Genomic DNA, 19,291 nt, shown 5'->3' on the forward strand with positions numbered 1-19,291 from the left:
TGAAAGAGATGGGAATACCAGACCACCTGATCTGCCTCTTGAGAAATCTGTATGCAGGTCAGGAAGCAACAGTTAGAACTGGACATGGAACAACAGACTAGTTCCAAATAGGAAAAGGAGTACATCAAGGCTGTATATTGTCACCCTGTTTATTTAACCTATATGCAGAGTACATCATGAGAAACGCTGGACTGGACGAAACACAAGCTGGAATCAAGATTGCCGGGAGAAATATCAGTAACCTCAGATATGCAGATGACACCACCCTTATGGCAGAAAGTGAAGAGGAACTCAAAAGCCTCTTGATGAAAGTGAAAGTGGAGAGTGAAAAAGTTGGCTTAAAGCTCAACATTCAGAAAACGAAGATCATGGCATCCGGTCCCATCACTTCATGGGAAATAGATGGGGAAACAGTGGAAACAGTGTCAGACTTTATTTTTCTGGGCTCCAAAATCACTGCAGATGGTGATTGCAGCCATGAAATTAAAAGACGCTTACTCCTTGGAAGGAAAGTTATGACCAACCTAGATAGCATATTCAAAAGCAGAGACATTCCTTTGCCAACAAAGGTTCGTCTAGTCAAGGCTATGGTTTTTCCTGTGGTCATGTATGGATGTGAGAGTTGGACTGTGAAGAAGGCTGAGCGCCGAAGAATTGATGCTTTTGAACTGTGGTGTTGGAGAAGACTCTTGAGAGTCCCTTGGACTGCAAGGAGATCCAACCAGTCCATTCTGAAGGAGATCAGCCCTGGGATTTCTTTGGAAGGAATGATGCTAAAGCTGAAACTCCAGTACTTTGGCCATCTCATGTGAAGAGTTGACTCATTGGAAAAGCCTCTGATGCTGGGAGGGATTGGGGGCAGGAGGAGAAGGGGACGACAGAGGATGAGATGGCTGAATGGCATCACTGACTCGACGGACGTGGGTCTGAGTGAACTCAGGGAGTTGGTGATGGACAGGGAGGCCTGGCATGCTGCGATTCATGGGGTTGCAAAGAGTCGGACACAACTGAGCGACTGATCTGATCTGAACATTTTAAAATTTTTAAATAAAAATTGTACATATTTAAGGTAAATACTATGGTGATCTCATATAAATATACACAGTGAAATGACCAGAGTCAAGCTAATTAATATATAATATATTTAATAGCCTCACCTAGTTAACATTTTTTTGTGTATATAAAATCTCCTGGATTCCACTCTAAGCATAATTTCAGGGTTCAATACAATATTATTAAATATAGACAACATGCCTGCACATAAGCTCTCTAGATGCATTCATCTTCCATAACCACAAATTTGTACCCTCTGACCAACATCGTCCTATTTTCCCTACCTCCCTATTCTTTTCTGCTTCTATGAGTTCAACATCTTCATTTTTTCCCCCCAGATTCCACATAGAAGTGAGACCACATAGTACCCTTCTGTGGCTTATTTCAGTGAGCACAACGGCCTCCAGGTTTATCCCACTCTGTCCTGGCTGCAAGGTTTCTGCTAAGAAATCTGCTGACAGCCTCATTGAGGGTTTCTCTAGTACTGTACGTAAACAATTTTTTTTTTTCTTTTCAGTTTTAAAAATTCTGCCTTTGATTTTACACAACTTTATTATAATGTGTCTAGGAGAAGAACTTTCAGGGTTGAAACTCTTTGGAGACCTATAAACTCAGGAACTTGGATGTCCAAATTTCCACCCAGATTTAGGAATTTCTTAGATATTATTTCTTTAAAAAAGGCGTCTGTCCCTTTCTCCCTTTCTTCTCTTTCTGGGACTCCAGTAATGAGTTGGTTGTTTCTCTTGATGGTATCCCATAATTGACATAAGCTTTTTTTAGTTTTTCTTTTTCTTTTTGTTCCTCTGACTGGATAATTTAAAACACTCTGTCTTCAAGTTCACTGATTTTTTTTTCTTTTGCTTGGTTGAATCTGTTGAAGTTCTCTATTAAATTTGGCAGTTCAATCAACATATTCCTCAACTCAAGAATTTCTGTTTGAGTTTTTTAAATGGTTTCTTTTGCTTTGCTGGACATCTCATTTTCTTCTTTCACTGTTTTCCTAATTTGGTTGACCATGTTTTCTTACATTTCACTATACTTCTTTGAGGATCATTCTAAATTCTTTGTCAGGACATTTACAGATCTCCATTTTTTTAGAGTCAGTTATTGAAGCTTTTTTTTTTTCTTTTTTCCCTTTGGTGATGACATGTTTCCTAGATTATTCATGATCCTTGTGGTCTTGCGTTGGCATCTGTGCATTTGAAGTAAGAGGCAACTCTTCCTATCTTCACTGACTGGCTTCAGCTGGGAAAACTTTTCACTGGTCAGTCCACACAGAAATTCTGCAAGGGCCATCGAATGGAATCTTCAGCATGCAGGTCTGGTGCCTGGTCAGCAAGTGGACCACAGGGACCAGCCTGGTACCTGGGTCTGCAGGAGCCCACCTGAAGCTCTATTTCTGAATTCTGCTAATGAAAATACATTAAGAAACTGAAAATCCCCCAGGACCCTTTTTTTTTTTTTTGTAATTTCATTCCTCAGATGAACAGATTACAGGTTAAGTTTTAAAGAACTCTTTGAAACTAAACATGATCTATGTCATGTTACCTCTGTAAGCCCAGCACCTAGAATATTGCCTTAGCCAAAGCAGCTGCTCAATAAGTATTTGTTAAGTGAATCACTAAGTACATACTTAAGGAAAAGTGAAAATTAGCATGGATAAACAAGAAATCATCTCATCCACTACTGAGTCCTTTCTCCAAAGAACTATAAATTTGAGCAAGTACATTCCAATGAAAAAGTAAATATGCCCTCATTGATTCCATGTATCTTTTAGACATTGTCCAATAACATCCTTCCTCTTCCAGTCAAAATTTTCTGCCAAGAAGCCTAACCTGGTAATCCTTCCAAACCTCTAAACGACTCCCCTCAGCTGACTCCGTCCACCTCACTACTCACACCATTCTTCCTAGTAATGCCAGTGAATTTATTTGTACTGACCAAAGTTGATGGTTTAATATAATTAAATAAATTAGAGAAATCAAATGGGCAGAAGTATCCTTAATTTATGAATGGCAATACAATTTTATTGAATTTTGTTAACAAGTTGCTTTAAAATCTTCCCTCCCTGCCAACATAGCTCCATGAGACTGGTTTTCTTCTATGAGACGCCTTGTACTCGTGCCCAGTTGCTCAGTCATGTCCAACTCTCTGTGACCCCACAAACTGTAGCCTGCCAGGCTCCTTGTCCATGGGATTGTTCCGGCAACCAGTGGGTTACCATTTTCTCTACCAGGGGATCCTTCCAACCTAAGGATCAAACGCACATCGAATGCATTGGTAGGTGGATTCTTTACCACTGAGCTACCAGGGAAGCCCATTGGAAGGGTTTTGAGTTGTTAAAACAAGCATAGAAAGATTTTAAAGATGCATTTTCCCCTGTAAGCTATGCTATCATCCCAACCTAGATTAGTTACCAAACAAGAAATTAGTTACCATTAGTTACCACTCATCTCACACATCAAATACTTTAAATATTGGTATATGCAGTGTTTGTTCAATTCTTTAGATGTTGAATACGGGAAATCACTACTTCACTCCTAACTTTAATTTTGATTGCAGAATAACAAAAATGACCTTTATTAACTGCCCCCAAAATCTGGTGGCATTCAAGGTGTAGAAGAGCAGAGCTGCATGTGACACCTTCCATTTAGCTTTTAATCACAAACTGAATAAAAAGCTACCACTTCTAATACTGTCTTTGGAGGCACCTGGAAGCCTCCTTCTACTTTGTTCGTAGCACAGTAGGGCAATCATCGTTTCTGTCTTGGGACTAAATTCAGGCCTGGACACAAAACTGGGCTGTGCATCCTTCTAGATAGTTTTCCACCATTGTCTCTATCTTTAATAGTTTTTCTGGTGTGAAATCAAAGACAGTACCTAGGTTATTCTCAGAAGTATCTCTGTGCACAAATAGTGAAAGTGAAAGTCGCTCAGTCATGTCCGACTCTTTGCCACCCCGTGGACTATACAGTCATGGAATTCTCCAGGCCAGAATACAGGAGTGGGTAGCCCTTCCCTTCTCCAGGGGATCTTCCCAATCCAGGGATCTAACCCACGTCTCCCGAATTGCAGGAGGATTCTTCACCAGCTGAGCCACAAGGGAAGCCCAAGAATACTGGAGATAAAGCCTGCCCAATTCCATCCTGCAGAACTATTTTATGAAGATTGCCTCTGTCTTCCCCACAAGGCAGTGAGGTCACCTGCTCCAACACCGAGTCCCTTGGGAAGCCCTTGATTATAACTGCAATCTTCAAGTAAGTTGTTCTGTAGGAAACTCACAAAACCCATCTTCCATGAAACTCACCTGCAAACATGATGCCTTGTGAGGAGCTATTCCTTGAAAGTGAAGTGAAAGTGAGAATCACTCAGTTGTGTCTGACTCATTGCAACCCCATGGACTTGCAGTCCATGGAATTCTCCAGGTCAGAATATAGGAGTGGGTAGCCATTCCCTCAGAGAAGGCAATGGCAACCCACTGCAGTACTCTTGCCTGGAAAATCCCATGGATGGAGGAGCCTGGTAGGCTGCAGTCCATGGGGTTGCTAAGAGTCAGACACAACTGAGCGACTTCACTTTCACTTTTCACTTTGATGCATTGGAGAAGGAAACGGCAACCCACTCCAGTGTTCTTGCCTGGAGAATCCCAGGGACGGGGGAGCCTGATGGGCTGCCGTCTCTGGGGTCGCACAGAGTCAGACACAACTGAAGAGACTTAGCAGCAGCAGCAGCAGCCATTCCCTTCTCCAGGGGATCTTCCCAACCCAGGGATTGAACCCAGGTCTCCCACGTTGCAGGCAGATTCTTTACCAGCTGAGTCACAAGGGAAGCCCAAGAATACTGGAGTGGGTAGCCTATCCCTTCTCCAGTGGATCTTCCCAAACCAGGAATCAAACTGGAGTCTCCAGTATTGCAGGTGGATTCTTCACCAACTGAGCTATCAGGGAAGCCCTAGCTACTCCTTACACTAGGCAAATCCTGCTGCTGCTGCTACTGCTGCTAAGTCGCTTCAGTCATGTCCGACTCTGTGCAACCCCATAGATGGCAGCCCACCAGGCTCTCCTGTCCCTGGGATTCTCCAGGCAAGAACACTGGAGTGAGTTGCCATTTCCTTCTCCAATGCATGAAAGTGAAAAGTGAAAGTGAAGTCGCTCAGTCATATCCAACTCTTAGCAACCCCATGGACTGCAGCCTACCAGGCTCCTCCATCCAAGGGATTTTCCAGGCAAGAGTACTGCAGTGGGTTGCCATTGCCTTCTCTGCAAATCCTGAGGATGATGTAAATCTCCTCTCAATGTCATACTCATGTCAGCTTATGAAGCATTGCTAGCTCCACTGGATGAAAAGGAGATCAAGGCTCAGAGATACTGAGAACTTGCCCCAAGTCATACAGGCAATTAGTGCAAGAGTGGGGACTGGAATCCAAGTTTGACCAACTTTCCCTCCTCCAGTATATTACTACAGCAGGCAACTCCAGATCATTCACCTTCTGGTTTTTCTCATTATATCTTATTTCTACTTAGACTGTAGAAAGTCTAAGTTCAGTTCAGTCGCTCAGTCATGTCCGACACTTTGTGATCCCAGGGACCGCAGCACGCCAGGCCTCCCTGTCCATCACCAACTCCTGGAGTTTACCCAAACTCATGTCCATTGAGTTGGTGATGCCATCCAACCATCTCATCCTCTTTCATCCCCTTCTCCTCCTGCCCTCAATCTTTCCCAGCATCAGGGTCTTTTCAAATGAGTCAGTTCTTCACATCAGGTGGCCAAATTTTTGGAGTTTCTGCTTCAACATCAGTCCTTCCAATGAACACTCAGGACTGATCTCCTTAAGGATGGACTGGTTGGATCTCCTTGCAGTCCAAGGCACTCTCAAGAGTCTTCTCCAACACCACAGTTCAAAAGCATCAATTCTTCGGTGCTCAGCTTTCTTTATTGTCCAACTCTCACATCCATACATGACCACTGGAAAAACCATAGCCTTGACTAGACAGACCTTTGTTGGCAAAGTAATGTCTCTGTTTTTTAATATGCTGTATAGATTGACCATAACTTTCCTTCCAAGGAGTAAGTGTCTTTTAATTTCATGGATGCAATCACCATCTGCAGTGATTTTGGAGCCCCCCAAAAATAAAATCTCTCACTGTTTCCCCTTTTATTTGCCATGAAGTGATGGGACTGGATGCCATGATCTTAGTTTTCTGAATATTGAGCTTTAAGCCAACATTTTCACTCTCCTCTTTCCCTTTCATCAAGAAGCTCTTTAATTCTTCTTCACTTTCTGCCAGAAGGGTGGTGTCATCTGTATATCTGAGGTTATTGATATTTCTCCTGGCAATCTTGAGTCCAGCTTGTGCTTCCTCCAGCCTAGCGTTTCTCATGATGTACTCTGCATGTAAGTTAAATAAGCAGGGTGACAATATACAGCCTTGACGTACTCCTTTTCCTATGTGGAACCAGTCTGTTGTTCCATGTCCAGTTCTAACTCTTGCTTCCTGACCTGAATACAGGTTTCTCAAGAGGCAGGTCAGGTGGTCTGGTATTCCCATCTTTTTCTGAAAAAAAATTTTCCCATGAACTAAATGTCACTTGGTCTATTAAGCATATTACTATCTTTTCTTATTTAGCTCATAAGAAACACAATGAGCATCATATTAGGTCTATTAAAGATGCTTCTCCTTCAGACTAGGAAGATATTTGTTCATCTATGAGCTCTCATTGTGTTTTCTGAGTATATTTGGTGTATATCAGATTTCACTGATTTCTCAAGTATCAAGATGAAGTTCAACATTTATATCAACAGAAGCACCTCTAAGAAACTTTTAATTTATTACATAAATGCTATGAATGGAACAGAACTATAGGTTTTAAATTCTGCATAATGAACACATCTTAATATAACAGACTTGAAAGAAGTTCAGTTTTGTCCTTTAAATATTTTGCATTTAATTCTAGTATCATCATTATATAATTAAATTATATCTAAAATTAAATTATTATATCTAATTAATGTTATATTATTATATCTAATATGATAGTATATATTAGACAATTATTATATATCTAATATAATATAAAATTATATTATTATATCTAACAATTCAATACTTTATTTTGAAATTTGACGCAAAGATCATGACATAATGAATGCTGATGATTTAAAATGTATGCAGATGAATTCCCCTTTCTTGACAATGTGTATGAGGTGCATTCATTATGAAGACAAAAACACGTTAGTGAGTTTAATTCACAGTCAGAAATCATCCAGAGATCATTTCTTTCATATACAAGTAACAATAAGACTCCAACTATTTCAGCTCCTTTTGCCTTTGTCTTCTGCTCTGGTCTTTGTCATAGCTTCTTTTCTGCTTCTACACTTATGAAGCTACCCCTTTTCAGAGAAAACAAAACAAATCCAAATGCTTCCTTGCCCTTTGAAATTCCCAATTTTTCAAGAAGATTTTCCATATTTGTGTTGTCCTTAACTCTTTCATTGTTAGTGATTAAAGTTGCATTAAAGCACGTCCCCAAGCCAAACACATTAATACTGGGATCATTCCCTACTTCAGAGAAGCAGTGGAGTGCTGTGATTAAGTGTGTGCTGTGGAGCTGGAAATACCTAGCTTGAGTCCTGGCTGCAACACTGCCAGGTGCCTGCATTTGAACGATTCACTGGCCCTCTCTGGATGTGAGGTGCTACCACCTGGGAAATTTCATGCATTATTTTGGCTTTTACTATGCATGACCTCTCAGAGAAGGCAATGGCACCCCACTCCAGCACTCTTGCCTGGAAAATCCCATGGGCGGAGGAGCCTGGTAGGCTGCAGTCCATGGGGTCGCTACAAGTCGGACACGACTGAACGACTTCACTTTCACTTTTCACTTTCATGCATTGGAGGAGGAAATGGCAACCCATTCCAGAATTCTTGCCTGGAGAATCCCAGGGACGGGAGAGCCTGGTGGGCTGCTGTCTGTGGGGTCGCACAGAGTCGGACACGACTGAAGCAACTTAGCAGCAGGAGCAGCAGCATGCACGACCTCTATGCTTTCTCTCTGTATCAGAGAACAATGCAGGCACCCAATCCAGCATGTCTCTGTCTCCCTCTCAACAAATCATGTTTCTGGTGGAAAAGATTTTTTCCCTCTATTTCTCAAATATTTCTAAAATCTATACCTTCCTATCCATCTCCATTTTTATCATATATGTAGAGTTCTTATTTCCACTTGTCTGAACTATTTTAATAGATTCTTAATCAGTCTTTCCACCTCTAGTCTCATTCTCATCCCTACTTTGTCCTCACTAGTACCCCCAGGCTGCTCAGTTATGTTCTGTATCATGGTTTTGTTGCCCCAAATTTTGGACATTGATAGATACACAAGCATTCATTAATTGTCCATTAATAAGTACCTTATCAGCAATGGGTAAACCAAAAAGAGAAAGACAAGGTGAAAAGCAGAAACAGATATGCATAAAAAGAATTTAAAATTTGATGTAAAAATGTCAAAACAGAAGCTTATAATGGGAAAATAAGGGAAAAGACTAACCTCAGGAAGGTGAGAAGACCTCTCAGGAAGGACAGATTTTGAAATATTCCAAGGGATTCCCAGGTGGCATTAGTGGTAAAGAACCCACCTGCCAATGCAGGATAGTAAGAGATGTGGGTTCAATCTCTGGTTTGGGAAGATCCCCTGGAGGAGGGCATGGCAACCTACTCTAGTATTCTTGCCTGGAGAATCTCATAGACAAAGGAGCTTGGTGGGCTACAATCCATGGGGTCGCAAAGAGTTGGACACAACTGAAGCAACTTAGCATGCAAGAAAGATGGGAAGAAATTGGCCAAAGCAACTGAAATTAGTGTCCTTCTGACTGCAGTTACCAGAAGCCAAGCAAAGACGTATTTGATTTTCTTCCTGAATGACTGAGAGAACTTCACACACTTGAATCTCTATAAGATGGAACGTTGTCCTCAGTTGAAGTTGGGTGGTCTATGTAACTAGACAGCCAATTTACAAACAGAATACCCTGACTCTTCACATAAATTATGACTTTCAATACATCCATATTAATTTTTCTGAGTTACAATTATGTCCTTTCAATCAAAAGCTCTGGGTCCAAGCTAAATTTTCTCACTGGTGAAGGGATAAGGTGATTTTCTTATCCCTTCTTTTGAAAGAAGGGATATGACTCTTTTGAAATAATCATTTAGAATGATTCATTCTCCTTCCATGGTCCATCCACCAAAGAAAAGAACTCTGAAATGTCAGCAAAAAGGAACTGAACATAAGCAATAGGAAAAAAATTCACTGAGAGAGTTTGACTAGGCTGCTTTGAATATATTTTTTAAAGACTGATTGTCCTTGTGCTCTGGTAGAAAAGTCAGCAGAGTTAAAAATAAGAATCAATCTTGCTTCCACAAGCAGGGACAATTTTTCCTCACAAAGTATATTTCCCTAACTGATTCTTCAGGGTGTGTTTATTTTTTCTTGGACACTTGCAGCTCTTTTTTATTCCAAAGGAAATTCTGAACACGAGGTACTTTGATCTTCCCTTTGCTTTGGTGAAAACAATAGCTTTTCTTAGCTTGCAGAGAGATAATTTTCTTCAAATGTTGCTTTTTGAAGATGATTTTATCTGCTGCTATTTGTCAGCCATAACATCTATTCATCCTGGATAAACTATCACAAAGAAGGACTTATCACAAAAATGTGAAAACTCATAGTCAAATCATTCTAATCCCCTTTGTTACCCTCACCTAAAAATTTAATTAAAATTCCTTTCATGTAATAATAAAATAAATATTAGACATAATTACAACTTCCCAAGGGTAAATGAATTAGTCTTAATTCACATAGAAATAAATATAGGCCAAATAATTAAATGAGATTATATGCATAAATATATTGGCGGCTCTATCATGTTTTCAGAAAGTAACAGTGACAAAGTTTAATAGAATTATAGCATTTTTCAAATAAAGAAGAGGGATGTTGCTCTCAAAAGTGCCACTAGAATTTCAACTTTGTCTGATCTTGTCTCATGTGAAATTTATGAACCTTGGCTACACTGATAAATTTTCTTTAGAGAAGTCTCCAACAGAGTCAGCATCTGTACCCTTCAAATGGCCCAGAATTTTCTGAATATAAAATGAAGTAGACTGGATCCTGGAATAAACTCAATAAAATGATAATGCCCTACCCAAAGACCAATACATTGCAATTCACTGGATTTCCAGTTCAAGTATTTTTACAGTATTGTGCATGCGTGCTAAGTTGCTTCAGGTGTGTCTGACTCTTTGTGACTCCATGGACCGCAGCCCACCAGGCTCCTCTGTCCATGGGATTCTCCCGGCAAGAATACTCGAGTGGGTTGCCATGCCCTCCTCCAGGGGATCTTCCAGACTCTGGGATCGAATGGTATCTCTTCTATCTCCTGCATTGGCAGGCAGGTTCTTTACCACTAGCTCCACCTGGAAAGCCCTTTTACAGTACTTGTTATGTACCAAGCACAGTGGTGAATTAACGTGGTTGCCCTCATGTATACATCAGCACGTAAATAACCTGCAGTTAAAACAAAATAAAAGAAAACACAGACTCTCCAAGAGTTTCAAAGAAGACACCAAGCAATTCCAGCCGAGGCTATCCCTGAAAGCTTCCTGCAGGAAGACATAGTCAAATCTGAGACGGGATGGGTCCTAAGCACAGTAATTCCCCTACATGTGAACATGCTCCATTCCAAGAGCTCGTTTGTAAGTTCAGTTTGTTGACGTGTTCAACAAAGTTAGCCTGGATACCCAATAAACATAATCGGCTATATCATACTGTACTGTAATAGGTTTATAATATGTTTCACACAAATAATACATAAAAAACAAAAGCAAAAAATAAAGAAAACATTTTGAATCTTCAGTACACACCTTGAAAGGTATGGTAGTACCAGCTACAATAGTGCTGCTTTCACACTTGCGTCCAGACATCTTGGGCCGCAGCAAGCTCTGTAGGTGATACAGTAGCGCTCACTGCACAGTAAGCGCACAGAAGCGAAACCACTCGCGGAGGATGCACTCACGTGACAGCGTACGCCAGGCACGCGGGCCAACTTACGTGACTGGGCATGCAAACCTGCGTTCACATCTTTGAAAGTTCACAACCTGAAGGCTCCTATGTAGGGGATTTACTGTCCACGCTTTCAGCACATGGAAATAGGGCTGGAGTGTGTCCTGAGTGACAGCTGGGTTGAAAGAAGTGAGGAACAGTTGATGGTATAGGAGGTAAAGGAGGGCATATGGATTCTGTTCATCCATTTGTTTCATGCCTTTCTTCCTCCTGAATTCCAGCCTCCAGACGCTTTATCGTTTCTCCTCAACCCTTCAGGACTTTTACTTATTCTTTTTTCTCTGTTAATCCTTAAGGAAATCAATCCTGAATATTCATTAGAAGGACAGTTGCTGAAGCTGAAGCTCCAATACCTTGGCCACCTGATGTAAGGAGCTGACTCATTAGAAAAGACCCTGATGCTGGGAAAGATTGAAGGCAAGAGGAAAAGTGGCCAACAGAGGATGAGATGGTTGGATGGCCTCACTGACTCAATGGCCATGGGTCTGAGCAAATTCCTGGAGATGGTGAAGGACAGGGAAGCCAGGGGTGCTGCAGTCCACGGCGTCACAAAGAGTCAGACACGACTGAGCCACTGAACAACAACCACAGTTCTCTATGTTGGAAAATACTCCCTTCCCCACAACTTTACCTCCCATCCCCTCCCCCTTAAACACTGTAAACCCAGCTTCTCTTCCAGAGAAAAAGTCACTTACTGAATTCATTCCTGTCCCTGATACTTGGTGGGGGTGAAGCGTGTGTCAAACACAAGTATCCTGCAGTTCCTTTAGTTTTATACACTGAAAGAATATGACACCTAGAGTATAACTTTAATTTTGTAAACATAGATCCTTTACCTATGTCAGATATAGGAAAGAAACTTAGTACACTTTTAAGCATTATGAACAAATTCAAATTCTTTGTAGATTTAGTTGTTTTCTCCTGCTACTGAAGAATCACTTCTCATATAAAACAAAATATACAGCTCTGAAATCTCCATAACCTATTGCAAATAGAAATAAACTGGATATACACATTTAGTCTACAGCTAGTCTTAGCAAAACAGAAATGTGGATGTATCTCAAGGTATAAAAAATGAATTTCAGCTGAAGATTGGATGGAAAGCAAATATAAAACTGCTATAGAAGAGTTCACTATGCATCTGGAATGTTTCCAGTTAATTAAAACAGAATAACTCTAAAATCTGCAGCTTTATAAAGTGAAGCAATTGAAGGACAAAGGCATTATCTGTATTTTAATTGATATTCTCTCTCTTGCTTGCTCTCAGATTTTATGAAGTTCATACTCTTGTTGATTTAAGATAGCTTGCACAGCTTCTCATCAACAGAACCAAAATTTTCCATTTCAAACTGGGGTATACTATTTACTGTCTAAACAAGGAATGGGAAATAGTGTGTTATGAGTCAAAGACTCTGTGGGAAGAAAAAGATGGGGACAGAAGACAAGTGCCTGTAACTGAGCAGGACCTTACATCATCGTCCTGGGACAAATACCTACCCCCACACCCTCCACCTGTCTCTTGCTTGTAAAAAAGGCCCCCAAGGCCTCCCCTGAGTTCCAAAGAATAAATTTAATCAGAGAAGTGAGAAAATGCAGAAAAAAGGCAGTCAGGAAAGGCAAAATATTACTTTAGCCATTAAATAAAGTCAAGGGTCTTTAGTTCCTTCTTGAGGACTATAGATAATTTGTTGTTATTCAGTTACTAAGCTGTGCCTGACTCTTTGTGACCCCATGGACTGCAGCATGCCAGGTTCCTCTGTCCTCCACTATCTCCTGGAGTTTGCTCAAATTCATGTCATAGATCATACCTCAAGCCATATCCCTGAGCTGTTTTGTAGATACTGACATGCTTACCAGCTGGAAGAAGTAAACTGCAGACTGGCCACAAACACATAACTCCAGACAGGCTGGAACCAGAAGGTTGATGACATCGGCTTTCGATCTCACCACCAACCAATCAGAAGACTGTACACAAGCTGATCACACATCCTGCAACCCACCTCCCTCATTCTACCTTTTTTGTCCCTGAAAGCCATCGGAGAGTCTGGGCCTTTTGAGCATTACCTGCCTGGACTCCTTGTTTGATGCTCTGCAACAAATGCTGAACTCCTTCACTACAACCTGGTGTCAGTGGACTGGCTTTACTGTGCATTAGGCAAGGGGGCCCAAGTCTGGATTGGTAATGAGCCGATGACTGCAGATGGGGTCAAAGCCTGAAGTCCTGCTATTCTTTATTTTCTCATGCTGTTTGATAGCTGTAAAGATGTGAAATGGTAGTAAGGCTATGCCATTCTTCATATCTGTCTCATGCCAGGAGAACATACTCATTTTTTTTCCCTTCAAGGTAGAGAGAAATGATCCATTTTATAGAGATGCTATCATGGGAACAGCCAAACATATGCATCCTTCTAGCCAGGCATTTCTCAGTTGAAAAAACTGTTCAAAATATATGACTCTGAGATTAATATTTGTGTAGCATTTCTTGCTAACCTAAACAAAATATCTATCATCCTTATACTTGTTATATAAAATATATTTCTGTTTTTTAAAAAATTCTCTTTAAAGACAGTGTCATTCTATATCCAAAAAAGGACATACTTTAAGAGAATATATGCTTTCAATAATTTCCTTGTCTGCTTTCTATAAAGATGATGAATTTACATTGAGATACCCCAAATTATAAGCCCTAAAATATTCAGTACAAAGTTGTTACTTCACCACACTAATAAATGACCTTAGAAACTAATATACAACTTGTTTCCTTTTGATTTTTCTCTTTTGCTTTAACGCTGACTTTATACTGAAAATGGTATTTGAAAAAAGCTAATCTAGATCCCTCAACCTGAAAGGAGCACTTTATAGAAGAATACTGTTCACACTCACATTTATCTCATTAGTCACCATGCAGTGCTGCTTTCTGCCAATAAACAGGATACATTAAAATGAAAGGGTTTGGCAATGATAAATTACATTTATGTAAGGTGGGGAAAAATGAGGCTAATGGGAAAGATGGCTTATGGCCAGAGTAAATACAAAGGGGAGTCTGAGTTAGAAAAGAGAATAAAACAGTGAAGGTAAGGAATGAGAATGCCCCTCTCTCCAGAATTTCGTGGTTAGAATTTCTGAGTTAGACACTTCACATGCTGTACTTCTTAAGAATCGGAAGGAAATCAATCAAGAACATCATCTGACTTGGCACCAGAGGGTATATTTTAGAAGCAGCTGTTAGAAATTTCCGCTGGCTCAATCCTGTTCACCCGGAGAAACAACTAACCCAGGGTGTGTGCAGGCACCCAGTGCCAGGGCTCTGATGCATGAGGCAGACTCCTGAGGTACATGGCCTCATCTGTATTCCCCTGGAGACTGGAGGAGAAACAATCAGAACAGCCAGCTGGCCACCGCATGCTTCACTACTGCTTCCAGCAAACTTCAACCATTTGAATTCTATTTGCAAGAGATGCATGAGCTATAACTGGACAGCAGGAATTCAATAAAACATTTGCAATGGTCTCCTTCCTTACAATAACATCCAAACTCCTATAATAGCCTACAGCCCTTACATAACCAGGCCTCTGCACAGCTCTCTCAACACAAACGATCCTTCTCAACTTGTCAGCGTTGCCCTGGCCACCTTTATCTTCCTCAGACAAGATAAGCTATTGCCATGACCCGTTTGCATCAATTTGCCGCTTTGGGAACGATCTTCCCCCATATTCTGGCAAGACCATCTCTTTGTGATTCAGGTTCCTTTCAAATCTTTTGTGTGCTTAGTCACGTCCAACTCTGTGACTCCATGGACTGCAGCCTGCCAGGTCCTTCTGACCATGGATTTCCCAGGCAAGAATACTGGAGTGGGTTGTCATTTCCTTCCCCAGAGAATATTCCCAACCCAGGGACTGAATCTGAGTCTTTGGCACTGACAGGTGGATTCTTTACCAGTGCGCCACCTGGGAAGCCCTTCTTTCAGATAACACCTAATATTTAAGTTCTTCCTAACTAATCTGCTCTTTTAGAATAGCAACTAGTTTCAGATTTTCTTCATTACACTTTTCACTATCCGCAATACATTGTTTATGGATTAGCTTATTTGTTCATTTTCCATCTTGGCCATTCTCACAAGAATGGAAACCTCATGAACATTTAATGGATAAATGATACAGAATCAAAGCAATTGGAGGCACTTGATAATATCTGATACCAAAACTTCGTAACAGAAAATTTATTTGTTGTGTAAACCATTTACTCCTCTCACTGAGATGGCCTAATATAGTAAAAAAAAAAAAAAACAAAAAAAACAAAAAAACAAAAAAAAACTATAGACTTTAAAGAGAAAAAAGTCTTTAAGTCTTGTTTTCACCACTTATTATCTGGGTTAACTTGTGCAACTTCCCTTTAAAATAGAGATGATAATATGGAACTCACTGGCTTATTAAATAATCTACATAACTCACCTAGCATTGTGACTGACTTCTAATGTGTTCTTAAAAATTGGTAGGTATTATGGCTACAATATCTTTTCTTTTAAGTAGCAAATTCCCACCTGCTCTTTGTTGTTCTGGAGAAATCTCTATAACTGCTGTGAAATCCTTCGTTTGTGCTTGTCCGGCATGCTTGCCCTGTGCTTTCTGTGACAGCCCACTGGTCTTCTGTGCTGCTCAGCCCACCCAGGAACAGGCACATGACTCAGGTCTTGTCAATGACACCAGGTACTTTGCTGGGAATCTTAGTTGGCAGGAGAGTACAGTGGGGATACCTTCTCTTCTCTAAATGCAATACTGGTCTGTGGTGACCACTTCTACCCCAAAGTGAAACAACTTTGCCTGAAAATGAAGCCCACAGAGAGGACAAGAATACCAAAAAGAGAGAGAAAGAAAGAGTATCTTGAAGCCCATATACCTGGATCCAGCTGTACCTGAAACACCCATAGTCACTGGATATACTGGTTATATAAGCCATATTATTTTGTTTATGCCTGTTTAAGTTTGGTTTCTGAAACCTGTAATCTAAAGAATTTTAGAATCTAAAGCTTTCCAATAAAGCTTTCCAAGAAGATAATCTAAAGCTTTCCAATAAGATAATAGTTTACCAATTTACCTACTTATGCTTGTTTGTGATAAAGCCTTTTCTGATATCTAATTAGTAAATTAACATTTGGAATGAAACAGTTTTCAGTGAAAGTGTTAAAAAGGCTCTAGAGCTATGAGGAACTAGTGACCCCTGAAGGTTTTTTTAACGTGGACAATAACAGCCTTTAAAGAAATGGTCAAGGTCAGCCCCTGGGTCTGAAAACCAAGAACAGATTGTTCAAGAGCAACATCTGAGTATTTGAGGTTACAAGTAACAGGAAAAATTAAGGAAGAAATTAACACCCTTACTCAAGAAATCAGCAGGGAAAAATGGCATTATTAGGAGTAAAGAGGAAAGTAATTGTCTTCCTGTGCAAAGGAAATTTAATATTCAGCAAGAAGGATATATAGCAGGTAACTGGTGACAAATGGAAACCCACTCCAGTGTTCTTGCCTGGAGAATCCCAGGGACAGGGGAGCCTGGTGGACTGCCGTCTATGGGGTGACACAGAATCGGGCACGACTGAAGCGACTTAGCAGCAGCAGCAGCAACTGGTGACAAGGGCATGTGATTTGTACCAAGTCTGTAGTCAAGGCTATGGTTTTTCCTGTGGTCACGTATGGATGTGAGAGTTGGACTGTGAAGAAGGCTGAGCGTCGAAGAATTGATGCTTTTGAACTGTGGTGTTGGAGAAGACTCTTGAGAGTCCCTTGGACTGCAAGGAGATCCAACCAGTCCATTCTGAAGGAGATCAGCCTTGGGATTTCTTTGGAGGGAATGATGCTGAACCTGAAATTCTAGTACTTTGGCCACCTCATGCGAAGAGCTGACTCATTGGAAAAGCCTCTGATGCTGGGAGGGATTGGGGGCAAGAGGAGAAGGGGACGACAGAGGATGAGATGGCTGGATGGCATCACTGACTCGATGGACTTGAGTCTGAGTGAACTCCGGGAGTTTGTGATGGACAGGGAGGCCTGGCGTGCTGTGATTCATGGGGTCGCAAAGAGTCAGACACGACTGAGTGACTGAACTGAACTGAACTGTACTTTTAATGCTCTCTTCGGGAAGAGATACATTAAAACATTTTCTTATGTTAAGAGGACAGCATGCAATTAATACATATGCTGTTTTTCTTAACAAAGAATCTTGAACATCTTGTCCTGTATCTATTCTTGTTATTGTTCAGTCGCTCAGTCATGTCGGACTCTTTGTGACCCCATGGACTGCAGCACACCAGGCTTCCCTATCCTTCACTATCTCCCAGAGTTTGCTCAAATTCATGTCCTCTATACATGAGTGTATATTTGTATTTTTTTAAAAAGACCCATAGGTGTATAAAGGCTATGCCCCATCCCCACTTTTCTCTGCCAGTTACAGCTAAATAATGGACATGAGTCGGACACGACTGAGTCGGACATGACTGAGCAACTGAACTGAACTGAAACATATATTTACGAGAGCTTTCTATACAAGATACTTTGATAAATGCAATGGGAAACAGAAAGATAAACTTACCCTGCATCTCAAAGAGCTTATAATAGAATAAAGAAGATAAAGAACCTATACACATAACTGTATCATCAGGGATAATAACTGAATTCTGTAACAGCCATAAAGTAAAATGGAAGAGGGAAAGGATGAGCTGTCACTCATTTAGCCTCGGCAGTGGCTCTGAAATTTGAGTGTGATTTGATGAGAATCACCTGGAAGGCTTGTTCCAACACAGAGTGTGGGGTCCACCCAAGAGATGCTTTTAACAAGCTTGCAGATGATACGGATGCTGCTGGTCTGGAGGTCATACTTTGACAACTTCCCGATCTATGGAATTGGTTTTCAATTCTAGTAACACATTGGACTTCCCTGGTGGCTCAGATGGTAAAAGCGTCTGCCTACACAATGCGGGAGACCTTGGTTTGATCCCTGGGTCAGAAAGATCCCCTAGAGAAGGAAATGGCAACCCACTCCAGTAGTCTTGCCTGGAAAATCCCATGGACGGAGAAGCCTGATAGGCTACAGTCCATGGGGTCACAAAGAGTTGGACACAACTGAGCGACTCACTTTTACTTTTCTAGTAACACATCAGAGTCTAAGGGACTTTTAAGGGCTTCTGAGGTGGTGCTAGTGGTAAAGAAGCCACCTGCCAATGCAGGGAACATAAGAGACGTGGGTTAGATCCATGGGTCATGAAGATCCCCTGGAGGAGGGCATGGAAACCCACTCCAGTATTCTCGCCAGGAGAACCCCATGGACAGAGGAGCCTGGTGGACTATATTCCATAGGATTGCAAAGAATAGGACATGACTGAAGCGACTTAGCACGTAAGGGACTTCTGAAAAACTGAATGCCCAGGGCTTCATCCTAGCCCAAAAATAAATGAAAAATGTCTTACAAAGGAGACTATCCTAGAGCTGGACATTGAATCACATGAGTAGTAGCTTTATAGACAGGGGAGACAGGAAGCAGAAGCTAAGTGATGTGTGAAAACTCAGGGGAGAAGGGAAGTAAAGGGTCTGGTTAGAAATGAGGAAAGCAGCCTGGCTGGCACAGGCAGAGAAAGGAAGGAAGTCTTGGGCCAAGTCATGAAAGATGTTGGCTGCCTGGGAAGGGAGTTTGTGACTGTTTTTGGTGGGGGGAGAGCAATAAGAAATCAACAAATGCTTCGAGTAGAAGAGTGACATGGTCAGACATGTGGGTTAAAATTATTATCTGGGAGCAAAATTCTGAGCAGATTAGAACAACACTGCTCCTTGGAGATCAGAAATGAGTGAGGATGCTAAAGCAATGGTCTAGTGGGATGCTGGTCTGGTGGTCATACTTTGACAACTTCCCGATCTATAGAATTGGTTTTCAATTCTACCAACATATTAGAATCCTCCTAAGGGGCTTCTGAGGTGGTGCTAGTAGTAAAGAATCCACCTGCCAACACAGGAGACATAAGAGATGTGGGTTCAATTCCTGGGTCAGGAAGTTCCAGTTTGCTCAAACTGGACTTGGGGGGTGTATTGTCAGGGCCCACAGCTTCCATAGAAATGCTTTAATTTTGTATTCTTATTTGAAAGAT

The 19,291-nt window shown here is 41.1% G+C and overlaps 1 protein-coding gene across 2 annotated transcripts in view; it reads right to left on the reverse strand.

The window, feature by feature from the left end:
- The window catches only part of PREX2 (phosphatidylinositol-3,4,5-trisphosphate dependent Rac exchange factor 2), a 298,802-nt gene that overhangs the window by 49,499 nt on the left and 230,012 nt on the right, over positions 1-19,291 (reverse strand). The window contains exon 36 of one of the 2 annotated variants that reach the window (XM_045162805.1): positions 13,232-13,418. The exons of the other annotated variant lie outside the window; for it this stretch is intronic. Within the exon in view, the coding sequence (XP_045018740.1) occupies positions 13,403-13,418 (16 nt within the window). The 3' untranslated portion in view covers positions 13,232-13,402. Of the gene's footprint in view, positions 1-13,231; positions 13,419-19,291 lie in introns of those variants that run through there. 2 annotated transcript variants of the gene reach the window in all.

Source organism: Bubalus bubalis, chromosome 15 (genome assembly GCF_019923935.1).
Source record: "Bubalus bubalis isolate 160015118507 breed Murrah chromosome 15, NDDB_SH_1, whole genome shotgun sequence".
In the NCBI taxonomy this organism is placed as follows: Eukaryota; Metazoa; Chordata; class Mammalia; order Artiodactyla; family Bovidae; genus Bubalus; species Bubalus bubalis.